We start from the raw sequence: 16,912 nt of genomic DNA, 5'->3' as shown, positions 1-16,912 counted from the left end.
AAAGCGCCGGCGGCTCGGAGGAGGAGGAGCAGCGGGACGGCGGGTCGCTCTTCCTGGTGAACAAGAGCGGCTTCCCCATGGACGGGCAGACCTGGGAGCGGATGTGGGGGCACGTGGAGCGGGTGCACCCCGACGGCGGCGCCGTGGCGGCGGCCATCCGGAGCGCCGCCCGCCTGGCTCGGGTAAGGCGAAGCCCCCCCCCTTAAAAAAAGAGGGGCTGCCACAAAGCCCCGGGGCAGACATCCCGCGGCTGCCCGGTTTTGTGGGCGTGGAGGGGACGCACAAGGGCCGGGCAGGAGGGCGTCGCGCCGCGGCCCCGAGGGTGCTCTCGGCCCCTGCCCGCTGCGAGGGGCAGCGAGGGGAGGGCGGGAGCGCCTGCCGTTCGAAAAGAGACACAACGGGTATGGTGCCGCGGGATGCTTAGGAGCTGGAGTTGGTGCCCTGGGAAGCAAGGAGGAAGAAAATTATTTTCTGATCTTGGGGAGGGGGAAGCGGGAAACAAGAAAAAAAGACATCTTCAGAGATTGAATGAAGCGCTTTGTGCGATTTAAAGCACGTTTTGCCCAGCTCTTTGGAACACAGGCATTTCTTAAAACACAGCCTTGCTCCTGAAATGTAATACGGGATTTAAAACTCAGACGTTTCATTTCCAGTACGTGGAAAGATTCCAGACGCTTTTGTCTTGTACATTCCTTGATACAAGCTCCAAACAGCTCTGCCTGACCCAAGTCTTTTTTCCTCCAGCCAGCAAATAAAATGTTGTTGTCTGCTGATGCTCCAAGGCTTCTCACCACTGCGCTGCATTACTGATCACAGTCTTGAATGCTGTCAGCTTTGGCAGACTTTGAGCTTGATTCACTCCTCCCACCAAGCAGCATTAATCTGAGCTGACCGCTGAAGCCGGTGTTGATTCACACCCGTCTGCGTGCTGGGGTGAGAGATGGTTGGGCTGGCGTTGTCACCGTCCTGGTTGTCAGTGATATGTATGCTTGTTCTTTACGTGGGGTAGAAAGGAAAAATTCTGTGCACGGAGCGGTTGAAAGTATAGTGAGTAGGGCATCTTGCGAAGGTGCTTGTCAAATGAGATGCAGGCTGAAAAGGCCTGTCATCTCTCTTCTGTAATGTTTAGTTCAGCGTTAAGTGCAAAAGGGGCAATCTCTTTCTCTCCATTCCCTTGCTTCCCTTGTGCCGGCACCAGCCTTTGTTTGGATGGGGGAGCAGATTCAGCTAAAGAATAATCTAGTTATGCTGGGTTTGCTTGTGGTTCCTTGGTGTGGTTCATCTCATAGTTGCAGAAGCGCTTGAGGTAGAAATGAAGGGGCAGGGGCAAGGCAGAACTTCTTGTTTCAGCAGCATGACCAGCTTACACTAGTCTAAATGGCCTACAGATCTGTTTGGTGTTAAGAGATGACAAAACACACGCTGGACTTGATTTCCTTCCCTTACTTCCCAGCTCCAAAGCATGTAACTTTTACTGGTGATACCCGTAGTGACTGACAAAGCGTCAGGTGAGAGACATGCCAGTGGCTCCAATGTGCCGACATGCTGCCTGCCGGAGTGCCCCAGAGAGCATTGCCCGTGGCTTCTTCCTCAGTGCTGAAGCACGAGGTTGACTCAGTGTGGCATGTGCTGAAGCTGGGTAGGAGGAAAAATATTTTGAAATCTGCTTGGCTAAATCATCTGATATTAGTTACTAGTGGCTGATCAGTGGAGGGTGCTGTAAGAGTTGTCCTGCGTTCCTCCTGCACTGTCTGGCAGCAAACTCCCTGTCATAGTGGTTAACTTCTTCAAGGGTAGAAGGGCCTGGTGTTCCCTGTGACTAACTAATTCTTGCTGGCTCCCTCTTGCTGGGACCTCTGGGGTCAGAGGGTCCTTATTAAGGCTAACACATCCCAGGTGAGCAAGTGAAGGTTAGGAGCAGGTTGGTTTGCTGCAAAGTGGTAGTGGGTTGCTAAGGTTGTGATGGTAATTTCTGGGTTTGAGTAGGAATGTGAGGGAGAGTTGTTCCTTAAATGATGGTACAGCTTTTTTAATTGGCTTGTGCTGCTGGGTATGTGGCACCCTGCAAAAGACCAGGTAGTGCTGATGGGGAGTGATGAGAGAAACTCATGCCTGTGAGAAGATGGCTTGTAATCTGCTTGCATTGGTAGTTGGTGGAGGCTGAGCGACTGGTGTGTGCAGCTGCTCCATTTTTTACATCTGATCTGTTCTTAATCCCTGGTGATGGGAGAGAGTTTTCATCCCCTCCCCAAGAAGCTCCACTTGATGGCTCTAATCATCTTGGTATTAGTGTCAGCGATCATACATGCAGGGCAGTAAGTAGCTTCTTACTGTATTGGCAAGGTTGTCCTTACTGGAACAAATGGAAACCGCAGGGCTGCATCTCTCCTGGGGAGGAAGAGTCCTCACAAAAAAAACAGTTTGTCTGCAAGGGGGGCAATTTTGGAACCTGGGGGGGTCCCTTGGTTGCACCCCACATGCCTGACTTTTGGCTTGAGCTCTGGAAAGGGTGCGGGCTCCAGGTTTGGAAGGGCTGTGCAGTCCTTTATGTGGCCTGTGATCTTGGAGATACTTGTAGATCTTAATGAATTGAACCTCTGACTAGCTGTGAGGGCTCTAGACTGCCAGCTTCATCCGTGCTAGGTAACAGCATACTTGCAGGGCAAGCTAGCAGAAAATGACTTTCTGGTCATTAAATGAGACACAGTGGCGTCAGGCAAGATGAGTTTCACACAGGATGTCTGTGGTGAACTGAGACTACAGTGTTTCCAGCCACAGGATGACGGTCTCCCGCTCTGCCACAAGGTCTTGTGCTGCAGCGGCCATTGCTTGGAAATACTAATACAGGGTCAAGGCCTTTCAACTGCCTGGTCTCTGAATTTAACTGGCTTTACAAATTCATGGTGTGTAGTGCTGTGTCTGCATTTCCTCTTGGCGGCTCTGGCCTCCCGCTACAAACCCTCGTGGGCTCCTGGCTGCTGAGCTGGGACATGCACTGGTAGCTGGAGGGCTGCAGCCTCAACCGCAACAACGTGGCGCTTTCCTTTGCTGTGGTATCGTGCAGCCCTGGCTTCTGCTCTGTGCTGGCTGAGTGCCCAGGATCGGTGCTCCTGCAGCCAGGGCAGAAATCTGGGGGATGAAAAAAATGGGCTTTGTTTGGAGGCAGTGGGAGTGGCGGGTGGCTGTCCGCTGCCTGGCCTGGCTGGTGGCATGGTGCCGTGTACTGCCCACCCGGCACTGGAAAGAGGAGAGCAGTGTGCCATCCTGCACGGGGGAAGACCGATGGCCGCTTCTTCCACGTTGCCTGAGATCTGAAGGGCCTTGGGCCTGCTGGCTTGGCAGGTCTGCCGAGGTAACTTTAACAGACAGGTGATGGGATATGTGTCAGCTGTTGGCAAAACCCTGGTTCTCTTTACCCAAGTGATCCCGGTGGCTGACATGATTATCCTCCACCTTGGAGATGGGGAAGCACGGGTGAGGGTGGCCGCTGTGGGTTACAGCAAGGGCTGCATCCCTCCGCACTGGTGAGGTCCCTATGGGATGCTGTCCTGTCCTGCAGCTGGGCAAGGGCAGGGGCCTCCATTTTATAGAGGGCTGGGAAAGGGGTGCTATCCCCCCCAGCTGCTCTGCAGCAGCCAGGCCTCTCACTGGCTGGGACTCCCATTGCCTTGGCATGTTGTGTCATGTAAGCGCAATGCGTGCACCTAGAGTTTCTTTATCTATGAAGAAAGGGAGTGTTTATATCAGAGCAGAAATGACCACCCCTGGAAGGATTTGACAGGCCTGCCTTGATTCCCTCTTTCAGCCACTTGCTGCTCCTGAAACTCAAGCCCTGTCTGGTGCGTTGAGTCCAGGCCTGCCTTAGTGCCAGGAGGGACAGGTGAATAATTCATCCAGGCCAAAGGGGACAGGGGTGGAAGGAACTTGTGAAACAGAAAAATTGCCTCTAGTGAAGAGCTTAGGTGTGGAAATTGTGATTAAGAAGCACTAATGAGTCTGTCTTGTAACTCCCACTTGTGAGGAGAGAAAACCCGTGTACGTGTGCTGGTTGTCTCCCATGTGGCGCTGGGGATGGCAGCAGCGAGCTGGAGGCCTGGACATATGTCTGCTTGCCATGCCACTTAAAACACATTTCTGTGTGCCACTAATGTACAAGTCTCTATTTTGGTTTTTTCCCTTCTCTGAGGTGTATTTACAATTTGACTCTAGTAATTAGGTACATGTAGTAAATGCTGGGTTTTGGTCATCTTGGGATTATTGGCTCTTGCTCTCTGAAAGCAAACACGCAATCCCTCCATCTTACTGGAGGTGAGAAGCAGAGAAGAAAGTCTGTGTGGTGGACATGGCCCCATATGGCCTGAACTTGCTTTTTTTTATCTGTAATTGCTGACTTGAAAAGTGATCTTCAAACTATTGTAATGACGTCATGGGCCCGCAGATGCCACACGCTTTCCTTTGCGCTTTGCGTCACAGCTGCCCAAGTTGCTGGTTCCTGAATTGGGGTCTGCATTAATATTTAAATAAACTGTTTCCTCCGCTACATTGGTGAGAATTGTACTAGCTTATTTTTAGCCATGCTGCCCACTTTAACACCTGCCGACCCTATGTTTTGCAGTCTTGCCCCTAAAATAAGGGGACTTGGGACAAGGCCATGCCCCTTTCCTGCATGGTTACAGGCTCAGGAGCCATGTAGCTGAGGGGATTAAATATGGATTGAGGGCCTGGTTTCTTAAAAGTGCTTAGGCACAAGCAGATGTCTTATGGGATTTTGGAAAAATCCCATTATGTTGCCAGTCTATATCTTTAAGTGTCTTAATATCATTAAATATCTGGGTCTCAGGTGGTCTTCTAGGTACCCTGTGCTTCCTGCCCAGCAAGTGTGCTGCTGACAAGTGGCAGATGGGAAATTATGCAGCCCAGGATCCTTGTCTCCTTTTATCTTTCTCTTGTGGTAGAGGAAACCAAAAATTAGACTTGAAATGGCTTTCTGGGGGAGGGAGGACAGCAGAACCAGCTCTGGGACTCTGCTCATCCAAACTGCCCTGTGCTAGAGGGGAAAAAAGGGAAGCATTGGCCTTCTGCGCTAGACCGCCTGCCCTTGTAGGGTGGTGTTTGAGGGACAGCAGTGGCCGTGGCAAGCAGCCTGCTGTGATGGGGGCCTGCCCTGGCCTCTCCATGCTGGCAGGGATGAGGCTGGCTCTGGTGCATGGCAGCCCTCATTGTCAGCAGGCTGACTTTGCTGATGCTTGAGTTCACGTGGGGTTTAAGCCATCTGTGTTGCTGCGTTGCGTTGCACTAAGCACATGCTGCTGCCCAAGTAAATCACTTATCCGCTCTGCAGGGAGCGGTAACTGTCTAACCTATTTATCTTTTTTTTTTGTGTCCAGCCCTCAGTGCCACCAGTGCCAAACTACAAGCTCTCCATGTCGATCCCAGAATGGCTCCAGGCAATACAGACCTACATGAAGATGCTGCAGTATCCTTCTCCAGCGTGCAGTCTCGAAAGAGAAGTCTGGCTTGTGCCTGGCATGAATTAACAGGGGCTTTACCAAAGCACTAGCTGGTTTCAAGGGCTTGGGATCATTTGGGGGTGAAAGGACACCTCTAAGGATTTGTGATAGCACCTGCAGCACTGAGCTTGTCACAGCAGTCCTCTGGGAGATGTAATTAACTTTAAATGATACCGAAGAATTTAACTGAAGTGATGTTGGTGGGAGTAGAAATGCTTATTTTGAAGTCGGTTTATGAGGATATTATGATCGGATGGTGATGCCTGGAGAAATAATATGGCATCTTGTCGTAAAGCAACTAAGGGAGAGCCGGTGTTGTGGCAAACCCTTTCTCCCTCTGCCCTGGCAGCCCCTGCAGGCTCCCTGAGTACTGCGTACGTGCTCAGCTTGCAGGTAGTGTTTGTCTTTGGGATGGGGGCACAAACAGCTGTCGTGACCCTGAGGTGGGCAGGCTTGCCTGTGACACAGGAGCTGACCAAAGGAATTATCCCCTTCTGGATGTCCCACCTTGCTTTAGGGCTTCATCAGAGATGTACGCATCTATCCAGCCTCCCTATTGCTGCCCCATGCCTAATACCTGACCATTTCCATTGCTGACAGACCATGTTGGGGGAGATGGTTGCTGGTCCAGATGCTGCTCTTCTCTTGCTTTTCCTTTTTTGTAAACTCTCCCTTTTTGTGTGTGTGCATGTGTGTGTAGGGGGAAGCAGTGGGGATGAGGAATGAATGTAAAGTCCTGGTAAGGATTAAGAAAGGATATGGGTGGCAGCTGGAAGAGCATCCAAAAATAGCTGGCTCGGTTAGCCTTCTGGGGAGTAGTGGTTGGGATCAAGGCGGCAGCAGGGGTTGGAGCCGCAGCAGCTGCTCTGGGAAGGGAGGCTGGGGCCAGCCTGCTCTGCAGGGGGATGGCACATTTCTCTTCTGCCTGTTGGCTGCTTGGGCAGGACGAGAGGCTCAGTGGGGTTGTATCGGAGAGGAGACCATGTCACACAGAGCTCCAAAAATTGTATCCCCCTGCTCCCCACTGTGGTTTTGAAATCCTGCACTCTGCTATGTAGCAGGAGCAGGCCTTAGGCATGGGGTTTGGGTCTGTGTTCAGAAAAGCTTCAAAGTGGGCTGGGGAACAGGGTCTGGGCTTCCTCTGAGGGCTAAAAGAGGCTCTGTATGCTTTGTTCAGAGCACTCTGAAAGGTCCTCATGAATTAGGTTTTGAAGGTAGGAGGGAAGCAAAGCCTCATTTCTGGAGAACTCTGAACTCTAAGTGAAGTCAGTTCAGAGCATCCTGGTGAGAGCTGGAGTTTTTATTTAGACCATGGTTATACAGCCAGCAGCTGTGCTATTTATGCCTCGCAAGGTACCCTTTGCCTCCATGGGGTCACCTGTTTCTGCCTGGTATCACTGCCACAATTTTGCTGGCATGAATGTTCTTGTGGCCATGTTGGGAGCCAGGCTGGGGAACAGATTCAACTGGAAAAATAACCTAGCAAAATTAAGTGGATGGTGTGATTTTTGTTGTTGTTGTTGAGGGGGACGGTTTGTGTTGTTTTTACTGGACAGATTGGTTTCCTGATCCGATTTACTGCATTACTGCTTGAACAGCTAAGCTCAAGGAGCAGGGAAGAGGCTGCTTTTGGTACTGCTGCTGCATGGTAGTTTGCACTCCTAGGCAAGTGGTGCTGAGGTTTGGTTGATGGGTGACTGTATGCTGGCATCCTTTGTGATTAACTTTTCTCCTATGCTCATAGTGTTAACTAATGTTCTTGAGTTGCATCTAGCTGGTTATTTCCATTTCAAGTGCATTGTGTTTTTTAGGGAATGATTTATATTTCCTAGGTGTAAATGCATGCACCTGTAGTGCTTTTGGTTTACAGGTCATACATGAGCTATGTGGCTGACTGAGTCAAAAACTTATAACGGAAGTAAGTTCTTTCAAACCGTGAATGATGTTGATTGGTTTGGGTAGACTAAAAGCTTTCTCTTGCCCAAATGAGAGACTTCTTTTCAAACTTGTAACCTAATAGTGAGTGGGACCTAGAAGAAAAGAGAATTGATAACCCTCAAATGCCAAATTTAAGTGTCATTTTAGACAAACAACCTTTTTGCTTGACTCTCCACCTAATGCTGGTTAATGTCATATAAAAAGAAAGTGAAAAAATTGCTTTATTTCACATGCTAGGGTTTCATCTGTTGAGAGTCAGTAGTTTTTACTACTTGTTTTATGTTTCACCAGGAAATCAGAACTGAAATTTACCTTTTGACCATTTTTATTTTATTGTTTGACTGTTCAAGTCGCTTTCCTTTAACAGACAAAATTCAGATACAATCACACGGGAACACAGTTCTTCGAGATTAGAAAAACCAGACCTCTAAGTGGGTAAGTGTCCCAGGAAGTGGTCTAGCGCTCTTGTCCTACATCATGCCAGATGATCACCTTGGTCATTGAAGCACTGTAGCACCACAGCATGGGAGGGCTGTCTCCTCCATGGCTTGGCTCCTTTGGCAGGGCCAAAACTGTGTATGTTGCTGCCTTTGCAAGGAGGGTCCCAGCTTGCTGCCAGGTGGCAAATGGACCCATTGAGAGCCAACGAGGGGAAGGGCTGGTCTTGCTCAGCAGCTGCATGGGAGCTGCATAGCTACAGTCCAAAGCTGAATGCACAAGGCTGGGAAAACTCTCAGTTCTTGCTTGTTGGTGTTGGGTTGGGAGGGCTGGGCTGCTTTTATGGAAACTATGTAAGTCCTGATATTCTGGTTGTGCTGTAATGCCCTTTGCTGATGGTAGGAAGAGATCAGCTGTGCAAAACACTGCAGGAATTTTGACGTCTCAGGCGCAGTCCTTTCCCCTGGGGGATCACAATGGACCTTTAAAGTCATGGCTGTGCTTCTCCCATTGCCACTTATCTTGCTGTTCCTTCCACATGGTGAACTCTAGCACTGGTTGGGATGAGCTGTGCAATACAAGTATAAACATGTGCACAGGGAGCCTGGCAACAGAGAGCTGGGATCCTTTGCATGTAAGAACTGCATCATACTTAGGACAGCACTTCAATAGGACCCAGTAAATTAGCAGGTTAGGGTGGGAAGTGATGTTGACACCATCATGCTTTTATTTTAGGGTGAAATTTAGATAAGCAGAATATAATTACTCCTGTAGACTGGCCTCTCTCTAGTTCTCCCCAGCTGTCTGTCATTAATCTAATGGTCCATCACTGTAAATTCCAGTTACCATCCCAGCTCTGTGCTTCAGGTTTTCATCTTGCTGACAGCAATCTTTCCCATTTCCTTTCTCTATGTAATATTCACTGCACTGGTGGAACTAGTTTAGAAGAAATCTTGTGCCTTGAATGATAGATGGGTTTACAGAAGCTTAAACCAATTTTCAGGCTGGTCACTCATTTTTAAATTTGTCCCATTACTTTTTTCCAAGGAAGTGGAGGATGAAAAAGAATTATGCTCAGCACTCACCACTTGAAAGGTCAGTGTCCTCCTGGGCTGGATGAAAGCCTGGCTTATGAGGACGGTACTCTTTCCTGGAAGGGAGCCAATATAGGGCTCGCAGTTGGAGATGTACCCATGGCTTTGGATCCTCTCCTAAGTGATGCCATTTCCTCTATTTATCTGCCTTAGTGTTTGCTTAGGGACTCATGTCTGACTTCTCTCCTTGTCCTGTTGCTCTTAGGACTCCTGTGGGTGACTTGGTGTGTGCTGGCAGGGCTTTTGCAGAGTTAAGGAAAGTGCACCTGGAAATGATCCAACCCCTCAGGGCAGCTGCTTCCAGCTTGCCAGGCACAGTTGCCTGCACCTGGTCTATGCTGGACTTGCACAGTGTTAAGACCTGTGCTGCTTTGCTCCTTGACCTGATGGATGGGAATGCTAGGACTAGCGGAGCTGTTAGGAGCACGCTTATGGAGCTGCCCAGATCCTGTTGTACTGCAGCGTGGCTCGAGCGCTTGCCCTGTCTTGGTTTCTCCAACTTTGAGAAGGGGAATAACGCATTGATAATGTTGAGGTGTCCCTGAATGCTTTCCTTCACCTGGGGTGTGTGGCTGTTCATAACAGCTGAGGATATCTTCTCTTGCAGTTGTCCTTGGTCATTTGTTTTCCTGCTGCCAGGCCAGTTTTCATCGGAGCTGAAAAATTGCCTACACCTGTGAGTTTTTTCCTGGGAGGTGTGTTCCACTTTGCAAGAAATCTGCTTCCAGTGTGGCAACAACAGGCCTCTTGTGCTGAGGTGACAAGAGCTGCTCTGAGCAAGTTTCTGTGGTGTGAAAGGCCTGGCTTACTGTAAGACAAAGTGTGTGTTTGCAAGTTGATCGGGCAAGATGCTGAGTGCCTCCAATTGCCACTGGCTATTGAAAGTTGAGGCTGTTCCCAGAGCTGTGATTTATTGATATTAAACATATTGCTTATTTCATAATATGAGGGCTCAAAGCTAATGAAAGTATTACGAGATCTTTGGCAGCCTCTCTTTAAGAGAGCAGTAGCTGGACACAAAGAAGCTGAGCACTAGATGGAAATTGAATATTCATAAATTCATGTGAAAGTGTCCTAAAGCAGCTGGGGCATATTAATGAGTTTTTCTATTATGGAGGGAAGACTAGATATTATAGAGATTTACTGTCAGCATGGGTGTGATGCATGAGAAAATAAAAATGCGTGGCTGCGCTTAGGAAGAAGAACATAAATTATCTATAGGAGCTCATAACATTAAAGGACACGGGCTTGCTATAATTCAGTATTTACAATCTTTCTTTTAGCTATCAACTTACTTCTAGACTGCCAGACGCCCTGTGGATTTGTCTAGACTCCAGATAACACTTTTGAAAATGTTTGATTTCTGTTGGCGTAGCTGCGTGAGTCGGGGTGGTAGAGATGTGATTCTGCAAACTGTGTGTGGTGTTCCTGTTTTACTGGCAAACAGTCTGAAAATGTGTCTGTGTCTAACCTTGCATGAGCTGGCTGTATTCGCACAAAATCCAGGTTTACAGGTGTAGCTACATTCACCGTAGGAGCGCTTTGCTAATAGAGTATACAGGTATCCTGACCTGGGATGGTGTCCTTCACATAGGCTTTGTGATGTACCCTTTTGTACTAGGTAGGTAAAGGGCACCCTGTGGAGTTCAGCTCTACTGATCCATGGTACATGTGTATGCATGCAATACGAGTGTTTGAGACACCGATAGGACTGGTTTTCCTTTTCCCGTACAGGTTTATGCTGACAAAACCTCTATTACAGCTTTTGTGGGTACAGCTGGTCTGATGGAAAATGGTACCTTTTACTGAAACAGACATTCTTTAGAACTTCCAAGCTTAGATTATGTAAGAGCTTTAGAAAAAATCCGTATTTCTGGATATCTAGTAATATCTGGAACTGTGAATTCAATGCCAACAGGCTTTTATTACTGGCTTTACAAGGAGCAATAAGCCCTTTGCAGGCTTCTGTTCTAGGATGCAGGCATGAGCCACAAGGAGGAACAAATATCTTTGTCCTCCACAGAGTATCTGGGGAGGGTGTAGATAGGTGTGGTATTGTGCTGTCCCCTCCAGTTAAGTGCCAGCTGATCAGTGGGACCTACAACTGAAGCAAAAACTGATGTTTGGGTAGGTTCTGGGGGCTCTGAGAAATTACAGCTCAGAAGCTGCTCTGTGAAGATGGAGAGACATTCAGTGACTGCAGATATAATGGGTAATCAATCGCAATAAAAGAGTGCGATAGAAACAGTCATGTGGGAACGATGCAACCAAATAATAGCAAAGGGGGGGATGGAGGATAATACTGTTTCAACACACCATGTTATTAAGGAACCATGATGGGGCTATAAAGGCAAATGGGCTCGTACCATTTGCAGACAATAGACTGCAGAAGGCATTTGAACATCTGCTTCTCTCTCGCACAAAAGGAGAATGTTACAGATATGGTGCTATGTTCAGCATGTGGTAGAAGTGCTTTTGCTATTGAAACAAACTGGTTTTGAGAAGATTCATGGGAGCAGTAGCAGCTCTGTTGTTTTCTCTACTCCTGTTGATGCCTTTCACTTATCTCTTGGATTCATTGGGAAGAATAAAACTTCCAGGAGCCTTAGAAAAACTTGGGAGAGGGAGATTTTATGGACCTCATGCAAGTACAGGGTCCTGGGGAAGGAGAAGTTTGTGGAAAATGTACTGGAGGATCTCACTAATACAAATTTTATTGAAGTCTGTAGGAGTGTTTCTGGTGAAGGTAATGAGCAACCTCTCCTCCTAAGCATGGCCATCTCTGTAGTGACTCCAGTGTGATGGGTGCCAGCTGGTGACATTCTCCAGTTTTGGGTATGCTAAAATGTTTGAAGCTTTTTCTAACCTGTATATGAAATTGGGTGCCCTAGTGAAAAATCTGGGAGTGAAAGGAATTAATGGTTCTCATGAGATGTTTGCAGACACTGCCATTTTAAACAGTAAATATCCTAAAAAGGCAAACCCAACTCCTCTATGGGCCCTCTCTTACTGCAGAAAGCAAGGGAGATAATCCAGGTGGGCTCCTGAAAATGTTGAAAGAAATTTGAGTCAATTAATAAGGAAATATCACCATTTGCTAAGGACTAGATCTCAAGGGAGGAGCATGCAGCCTGTTCCTGTTGGCTACATTTGTTAGAGGCAGAAGTGTTCACCGTGGTTTGGAATAGAGATCTGCCTGGCAGGCTTTAGATAGTGGTGTAAATGCCGCAAAGAGGGGAGCTGCATGATGGTTATTTTTGACTGTAGCAGTCTCCCTCCAGTTACAGGAAGAGATGGGTTGTCCCCCATGCTCGCTGGGGTCTGGGGAGAGGGTAGCTTTGGGCTAGTTCCCAGCTATCTGTGATATGAGTACTGTATTAGCCATATATGTGGAATCTTTTCAGATAACTGGAAAGATTTAAAGAAAATCCCAGAAACAAACCCTGCTCAGGCAGAGAGTCAATGCTTGATGCTGTTTTTTAATTATTTTCTGCCTTAAATCTTCATTCACAAGTTTAACTGTGCAGACCTTCTGGTCATAATTAATGACTGAGACAGCATGGTAAGAATTTAGGAGTGAAAGAAAATAGAGAAAGGTCAAGCCAAAGAGTGCTTGTAATGAGTCATTTTCAAATAAGCTGGATGCTCCATCCTTTGTCCTAGATCACTTGGAGAACTGACAAGCAACCTGCAAATCATTAATACTTCTGTTAGAGAGTGTGGAGAGGATAGGAGCTCTTGCTGGAAACTGGGGAAGGCAAAGATACCGGCCTTTAAAAAAAATACGGGAAAAGATAAGTCTAGGAACTTTTTGAGTTTATGTGCAGTTTCAGGGTAGGTAATAGTTTGGCACAGCTTGTTTCTGATAATTTCCTTCTATGAGAGTGTAAGAGCTTTTGTCAATCAGGAGGAGTTGTGGATGTGATAATCTTTGCTTTAGTATGGCTTTGCCAGCCTCCAGATTAGGCAGGGACCTTGAGTCTAAATAAAACTATTTAATGTAAGGAGCCAACCTGGTGGAAAGCAGTGCTTAGAAAATGGTACTTATCCAATAGCTTGCTCTTGCCTAGCAGAGTTTGTCAGTTGAGGTGTGCAATCTCTGTCCCAGGTCAATGTTTTTTCATTAATGGTGTGGATAAGACTAATTGTTTGTTAATAGATGTGCTTTGCAGTCCAGGGTGGACAAGGTGACAAGGCTTCGCAAGGTGGAATTGGGATTCAGAGTGATCTCAAAGGGTAAGAGAGAGCTGGGCTGGAACAAACAGGAGGTAATCTCGTAAAGGCAAATTCAGAGGAGGGTTTTGGGAATAGCCAGCTGTGGGAATACACTGTGGAGAAAGAAAGGCTAGTTTTGCAAAGAAGGAGCTGATCTTCAAAAACAAACAAAACAAAAACCCCAACCAAAGAAAAAAGCCATTTGTTGTGTGTCAACAGGGAAAAAGCCAACAGCACACTGGGTTGGTCACAGAAATACACTGAAAGTTGGATTCAGAAGGAAATTGGTTTGTTTGTATTGTGGTGTGGTGGGCTTAGCTGAAGGACCGTGAGATGCGACTCAGTTGAAGAGAGTCCAAAAGGAAAGCAACAAACATTGCCCAAGGTCTAGAAAGTATGACCTAAGGGGGAGGCTTTGGGGTGAGAGAGGAAGGGATTAAAAAAAACCACCCCCCCCCCAAAACCCCATGTCTGCTTTTTCATGTTTACAGAGGAGAGGGTAGGTTACAGCCTGTTGCATATACAAATGTCTGTTTCAAGAGGAGAGATAATAAATGGTCTTCATGCTCACTGTGGATAGCAGAAGTAGCTTCTGCTTTAAATTGCAAAAAAGGAAAGATTTAGTTTAAACATTAGGCGACCTTCTTAGATGCAAGGTTAAGTATAGAATATATAACTGGTGGGTTCCCAAGCCTTTGAGAAACCAGTTAAAAGTAGGTTGGAAAATAGTCTGTGTGGAGTGATTTAGATTTGGCTAATGCTACCTTGGGCAGCGCAGTGGCTTGGGGATTCTCCAAAAGCTCTGCTTCCGACGCAAACGTGGGGTTTAAGGCCATGCTTCGTCTCAAGCTTGTTAAAAGCAGAAGGAAAAACTCTCAGTGGTTATTGAACTGGGTCATCCGCGTAAAATGAGTAGTCTGTGCTGTAGCTGCAGAGAAAAAGCAAACTGTTTGCAGAGTATTCCCCAGGACTCTGGGATGGATGTGTGTGAGGGTATGACCTGCCCTGTGGGTGCAGATAGATGCCTGTTTGCTGGTCACTGGTGATGCCTCCTGACTGATGCTACCTTCGCACAGATCCTCATCACTGTCATGGTCCAGAGGCTGTGGCTGTCTCTGAGCTGCCAGGTCCTGGGTGACCGCTGAGCACCTGCTGCCACTCCTGGACTTTGAGCAAGTGGTGGGACAGGAGGGCTTCCTGGGGTCCCTTCTGAGCCCAGCTATCCAATGACACTATGTAAAGGAGAGGGAGGTCTGCCGCTAGCCTCAGAAGGGACAGCTGTGGTACCCATGCACTAATGGGCAGCATGTTTAAGCAAGCAAAATGCCTTTCCTGTTTGATTTAAATCTGTCTTAATAACCATATAGTGTCCTGGGGAGCTGTGCTTCAGAACCAACATGTATGTGGCTTGCAAACAGAGTGCATGTTAAATACAACTTAGTATTTAAATAGTGTGAGTGTTGCTGTGACAGGTAAGTTGGTAGTAATTTGACTGCTCATTTAGGCCAATTACTTTGAAGACTCCCTCCCTGGCTGCGGAGCCATTAATGTTATCTCTGTGCTGACAACACCTCGAAAGCATGACAGCAGTGAGCTTATAAAAGCAGGTGTTAAGAGACCTGATGCTGCACGTGGTGACGAGGCAGCTCCAGTGTGGTTACTGTGTTTGCCTGCTGGCAGCAGGGTCAGTGGAGGTGTAGACTTGAGGAGGAGATGCCAGCCCTGTCCCTTAAACCATGTGAACCAGGCATACACCACACTAAATGCCTTCAAGCTGAATAGCTTTACAACTTGAGCTTTTTCCTGCTTGTGATGCACATTCATAATCAGCTGTGACCTTTTTTTTTTTTTTTAACTCCCCTGGAGTTAGAAGATAGGAAATTCAATGGATTGTCTTGTTCACGGATACCTCCCATGCATTGTCTGCATGTAATACTTCTCCGTATGGAGATGGGGCTTTCATAGAATCATGGAATGGTGTGGGTTGGAAGGGACCTTAAAGACCATGTAGTTCCAACCCCACAGCCATGGGCAGGGATGCCTTTCACTAGACCAGGTTGCTCAAAGCCCCATCCAACCTGGTCGTGAACACTTCTGGGGATGGGGCATCCACCACTTCTCTGGGCAACCTGTTCCAGTGTTTCACCACTCTTGCAGTAAAGAATTTCTTCCTAATATCTAATCTAAATCTACACTCTTTCAGTTTAAAACCATTACCCCTCATCCTATCACTACACTCTGTGTTACAGTCCCTCCCCATCTTTCCTGTAGGCCCCCTTTAAGCATTGGACGGCTGCTATAAGGTTTCCCCGGAGCCTTGACTTCTCCAGGCTAAACAACCTCAACTCTCTCTGCCTATCCTCACAGGGGAGGTGCTCTAGCCCCCTGATCATCTTTGTGGCCCTCCTCTGGACCCGCTTGAGCAGGTCCCTGTCTTTCTTACGCTGGGGGCCCCACAGCTGAACACAGTACTCCAGCACTGAGGAGCCACTGTGGGGGATGAAGGGGCCCCATTGTGCGCCCTCGCCGGAGCTGCTCTGTGCTTCCAGCAGTGGGGTTTCTGTGGCTGATTGTGAGTGTGTAGGAGGCAGGCTAACTCTAATTTGTCTTCTGTACTGCAGGGAGAGTGTAAAGGGTGGTTGTTTACAAATGAAAAGATAATTTCTAACTTGGATAAATGGGATGTGGAATGGCCGTGACAGGCTGTAATAGCGGTGAAAGCTGTATTGCCATTTGCACTCAATACAAAGCTTAAAATGCATAAGGTGGGTAAATTAGAAAGTGGGGAAAACAGACTAGTAGTTTCAGATGCGTATTTTCATCATCTTCTCTAATACAAATATTTTTATCACTTAAAGTCATGTTTTCTTAGAGTAGGGATCTCTCTACAAAGCTTCTCAGGGAAAGGATATGGATAGAGAAGACTTCAAAATAGAAGTCAGCCTTCGGTTTGGTTTTTAGCTTCCTTTTTCTTTTTTTGGTGTGTCATTGAATATGACTCTTCTGGCATTTTTAAAATCTCCTTCCAGTATTTATTTATTATTATTTTTTTAACTCTTCAGGGTTTCAGGATCTGCTTGTGGAAGGGGATGGAATGCCTAGTTGGTTGATGGTGTGATGTCAGTCTGGCACAACAGCTTTCTCAGCTGAGCTGAAATTAGGTTACTTGTTTCTCGTCACAGTGTTGTCCCTGTCAGATAACTCTACTCCAAAGACAGATTTCAGATTGTAACTAAACTTTGTGAACTTGCAATGCAAGATCCTGGGCATGCATAGTTTTCTGCACTCCTGCAGGAAATCTGATGTTTTTTACCATTGGGGAGCAGCAGCAAGATGATAACTCAGCTTGCAGTGGTGTGAAGTGTCTTGTGTTGGTGGAGCTTTCTGCAGAGCAGGCTTCAGTAGAAAGGCATTAAATTCTTGTCTGCACGTGTAGCTATAGGCTCACAGAGGCATTTGTAGCTTTCAGGGGGCCATCGTGTAACCATCCTCTCTCCCCTGTTTTTTCCAGAGGAGAGCCAGGGTTATTTTGAAAATAAGCTAAACTTGGTCCTGCTGTGGGAGCTTGCACGATCACCAGCTTTTGCAGCTCAGCAGTGCTTTGTGTTGCAGTCTGAAGTGATGCTCATGGAGTTGCTGGGAGAGGCAGAGAGGACTGCATTCCTCCAGCCCGTCTTCAGAGGCTGGAAGGCACTGGCATGCCAAACACTCCCCCCA

General features: G+C 47.4%; 1 protein-coding gene across 2 annotated transcripts in view; it reads left to right on the top strand.

The window, feature by feature from the left end:
• The first annotated feature begins 11 nt into the window (after positions 1-11).
• VASH2 (vasohibin 2) overlaps positions 12-16,912 on the top strand; it is a 36,088-nt gene continuing 19,187 nt past the window's right edge. Inside the window, exons 1-3 of one of the 2 annotated variants that reach the window (XM_010576404.1) lie at positions 12-182; positions 5,388-5,476; positions 7,827-7,883. In XM_010576404.1, coding sequence (XP_010574706.1) covers positions 78-182; positions 5,388-5,476; positions 7,827-7,883 — 251 coding nt within the window. In that variant the 5' untranslated portion in view covers positions 12-77. The remainder of the gene's footprint in view (positions 183-5,387; positions 5,477-7,826; positions 7,884-16,912) is intronic. The other variant, XM_010576405.1, reaches the window with a different exon arrangement.

This window comes from Haliaeetus leucocephalus, unplaced genomic scaffold (assembly GCF_000737465.1).
Source record: "Haliaeetus leucocephalus isolate CR32 unplaced genomic scaffold, Haliaeetus_leucocephalus-4.0 Scaffold526, whole genome shotgun sequence".
Classification (NCBI taxonomy): domain Eukaryota; kingdom Metazoa; phylum Chordata; class Aves; order Accipitriformes; family Accipitridae; genus Haliaeetus; species Haliaeetus leucocephalus.
This window is presented reverse-complemented; position numbering and strand designations above follow the sequence as displayed.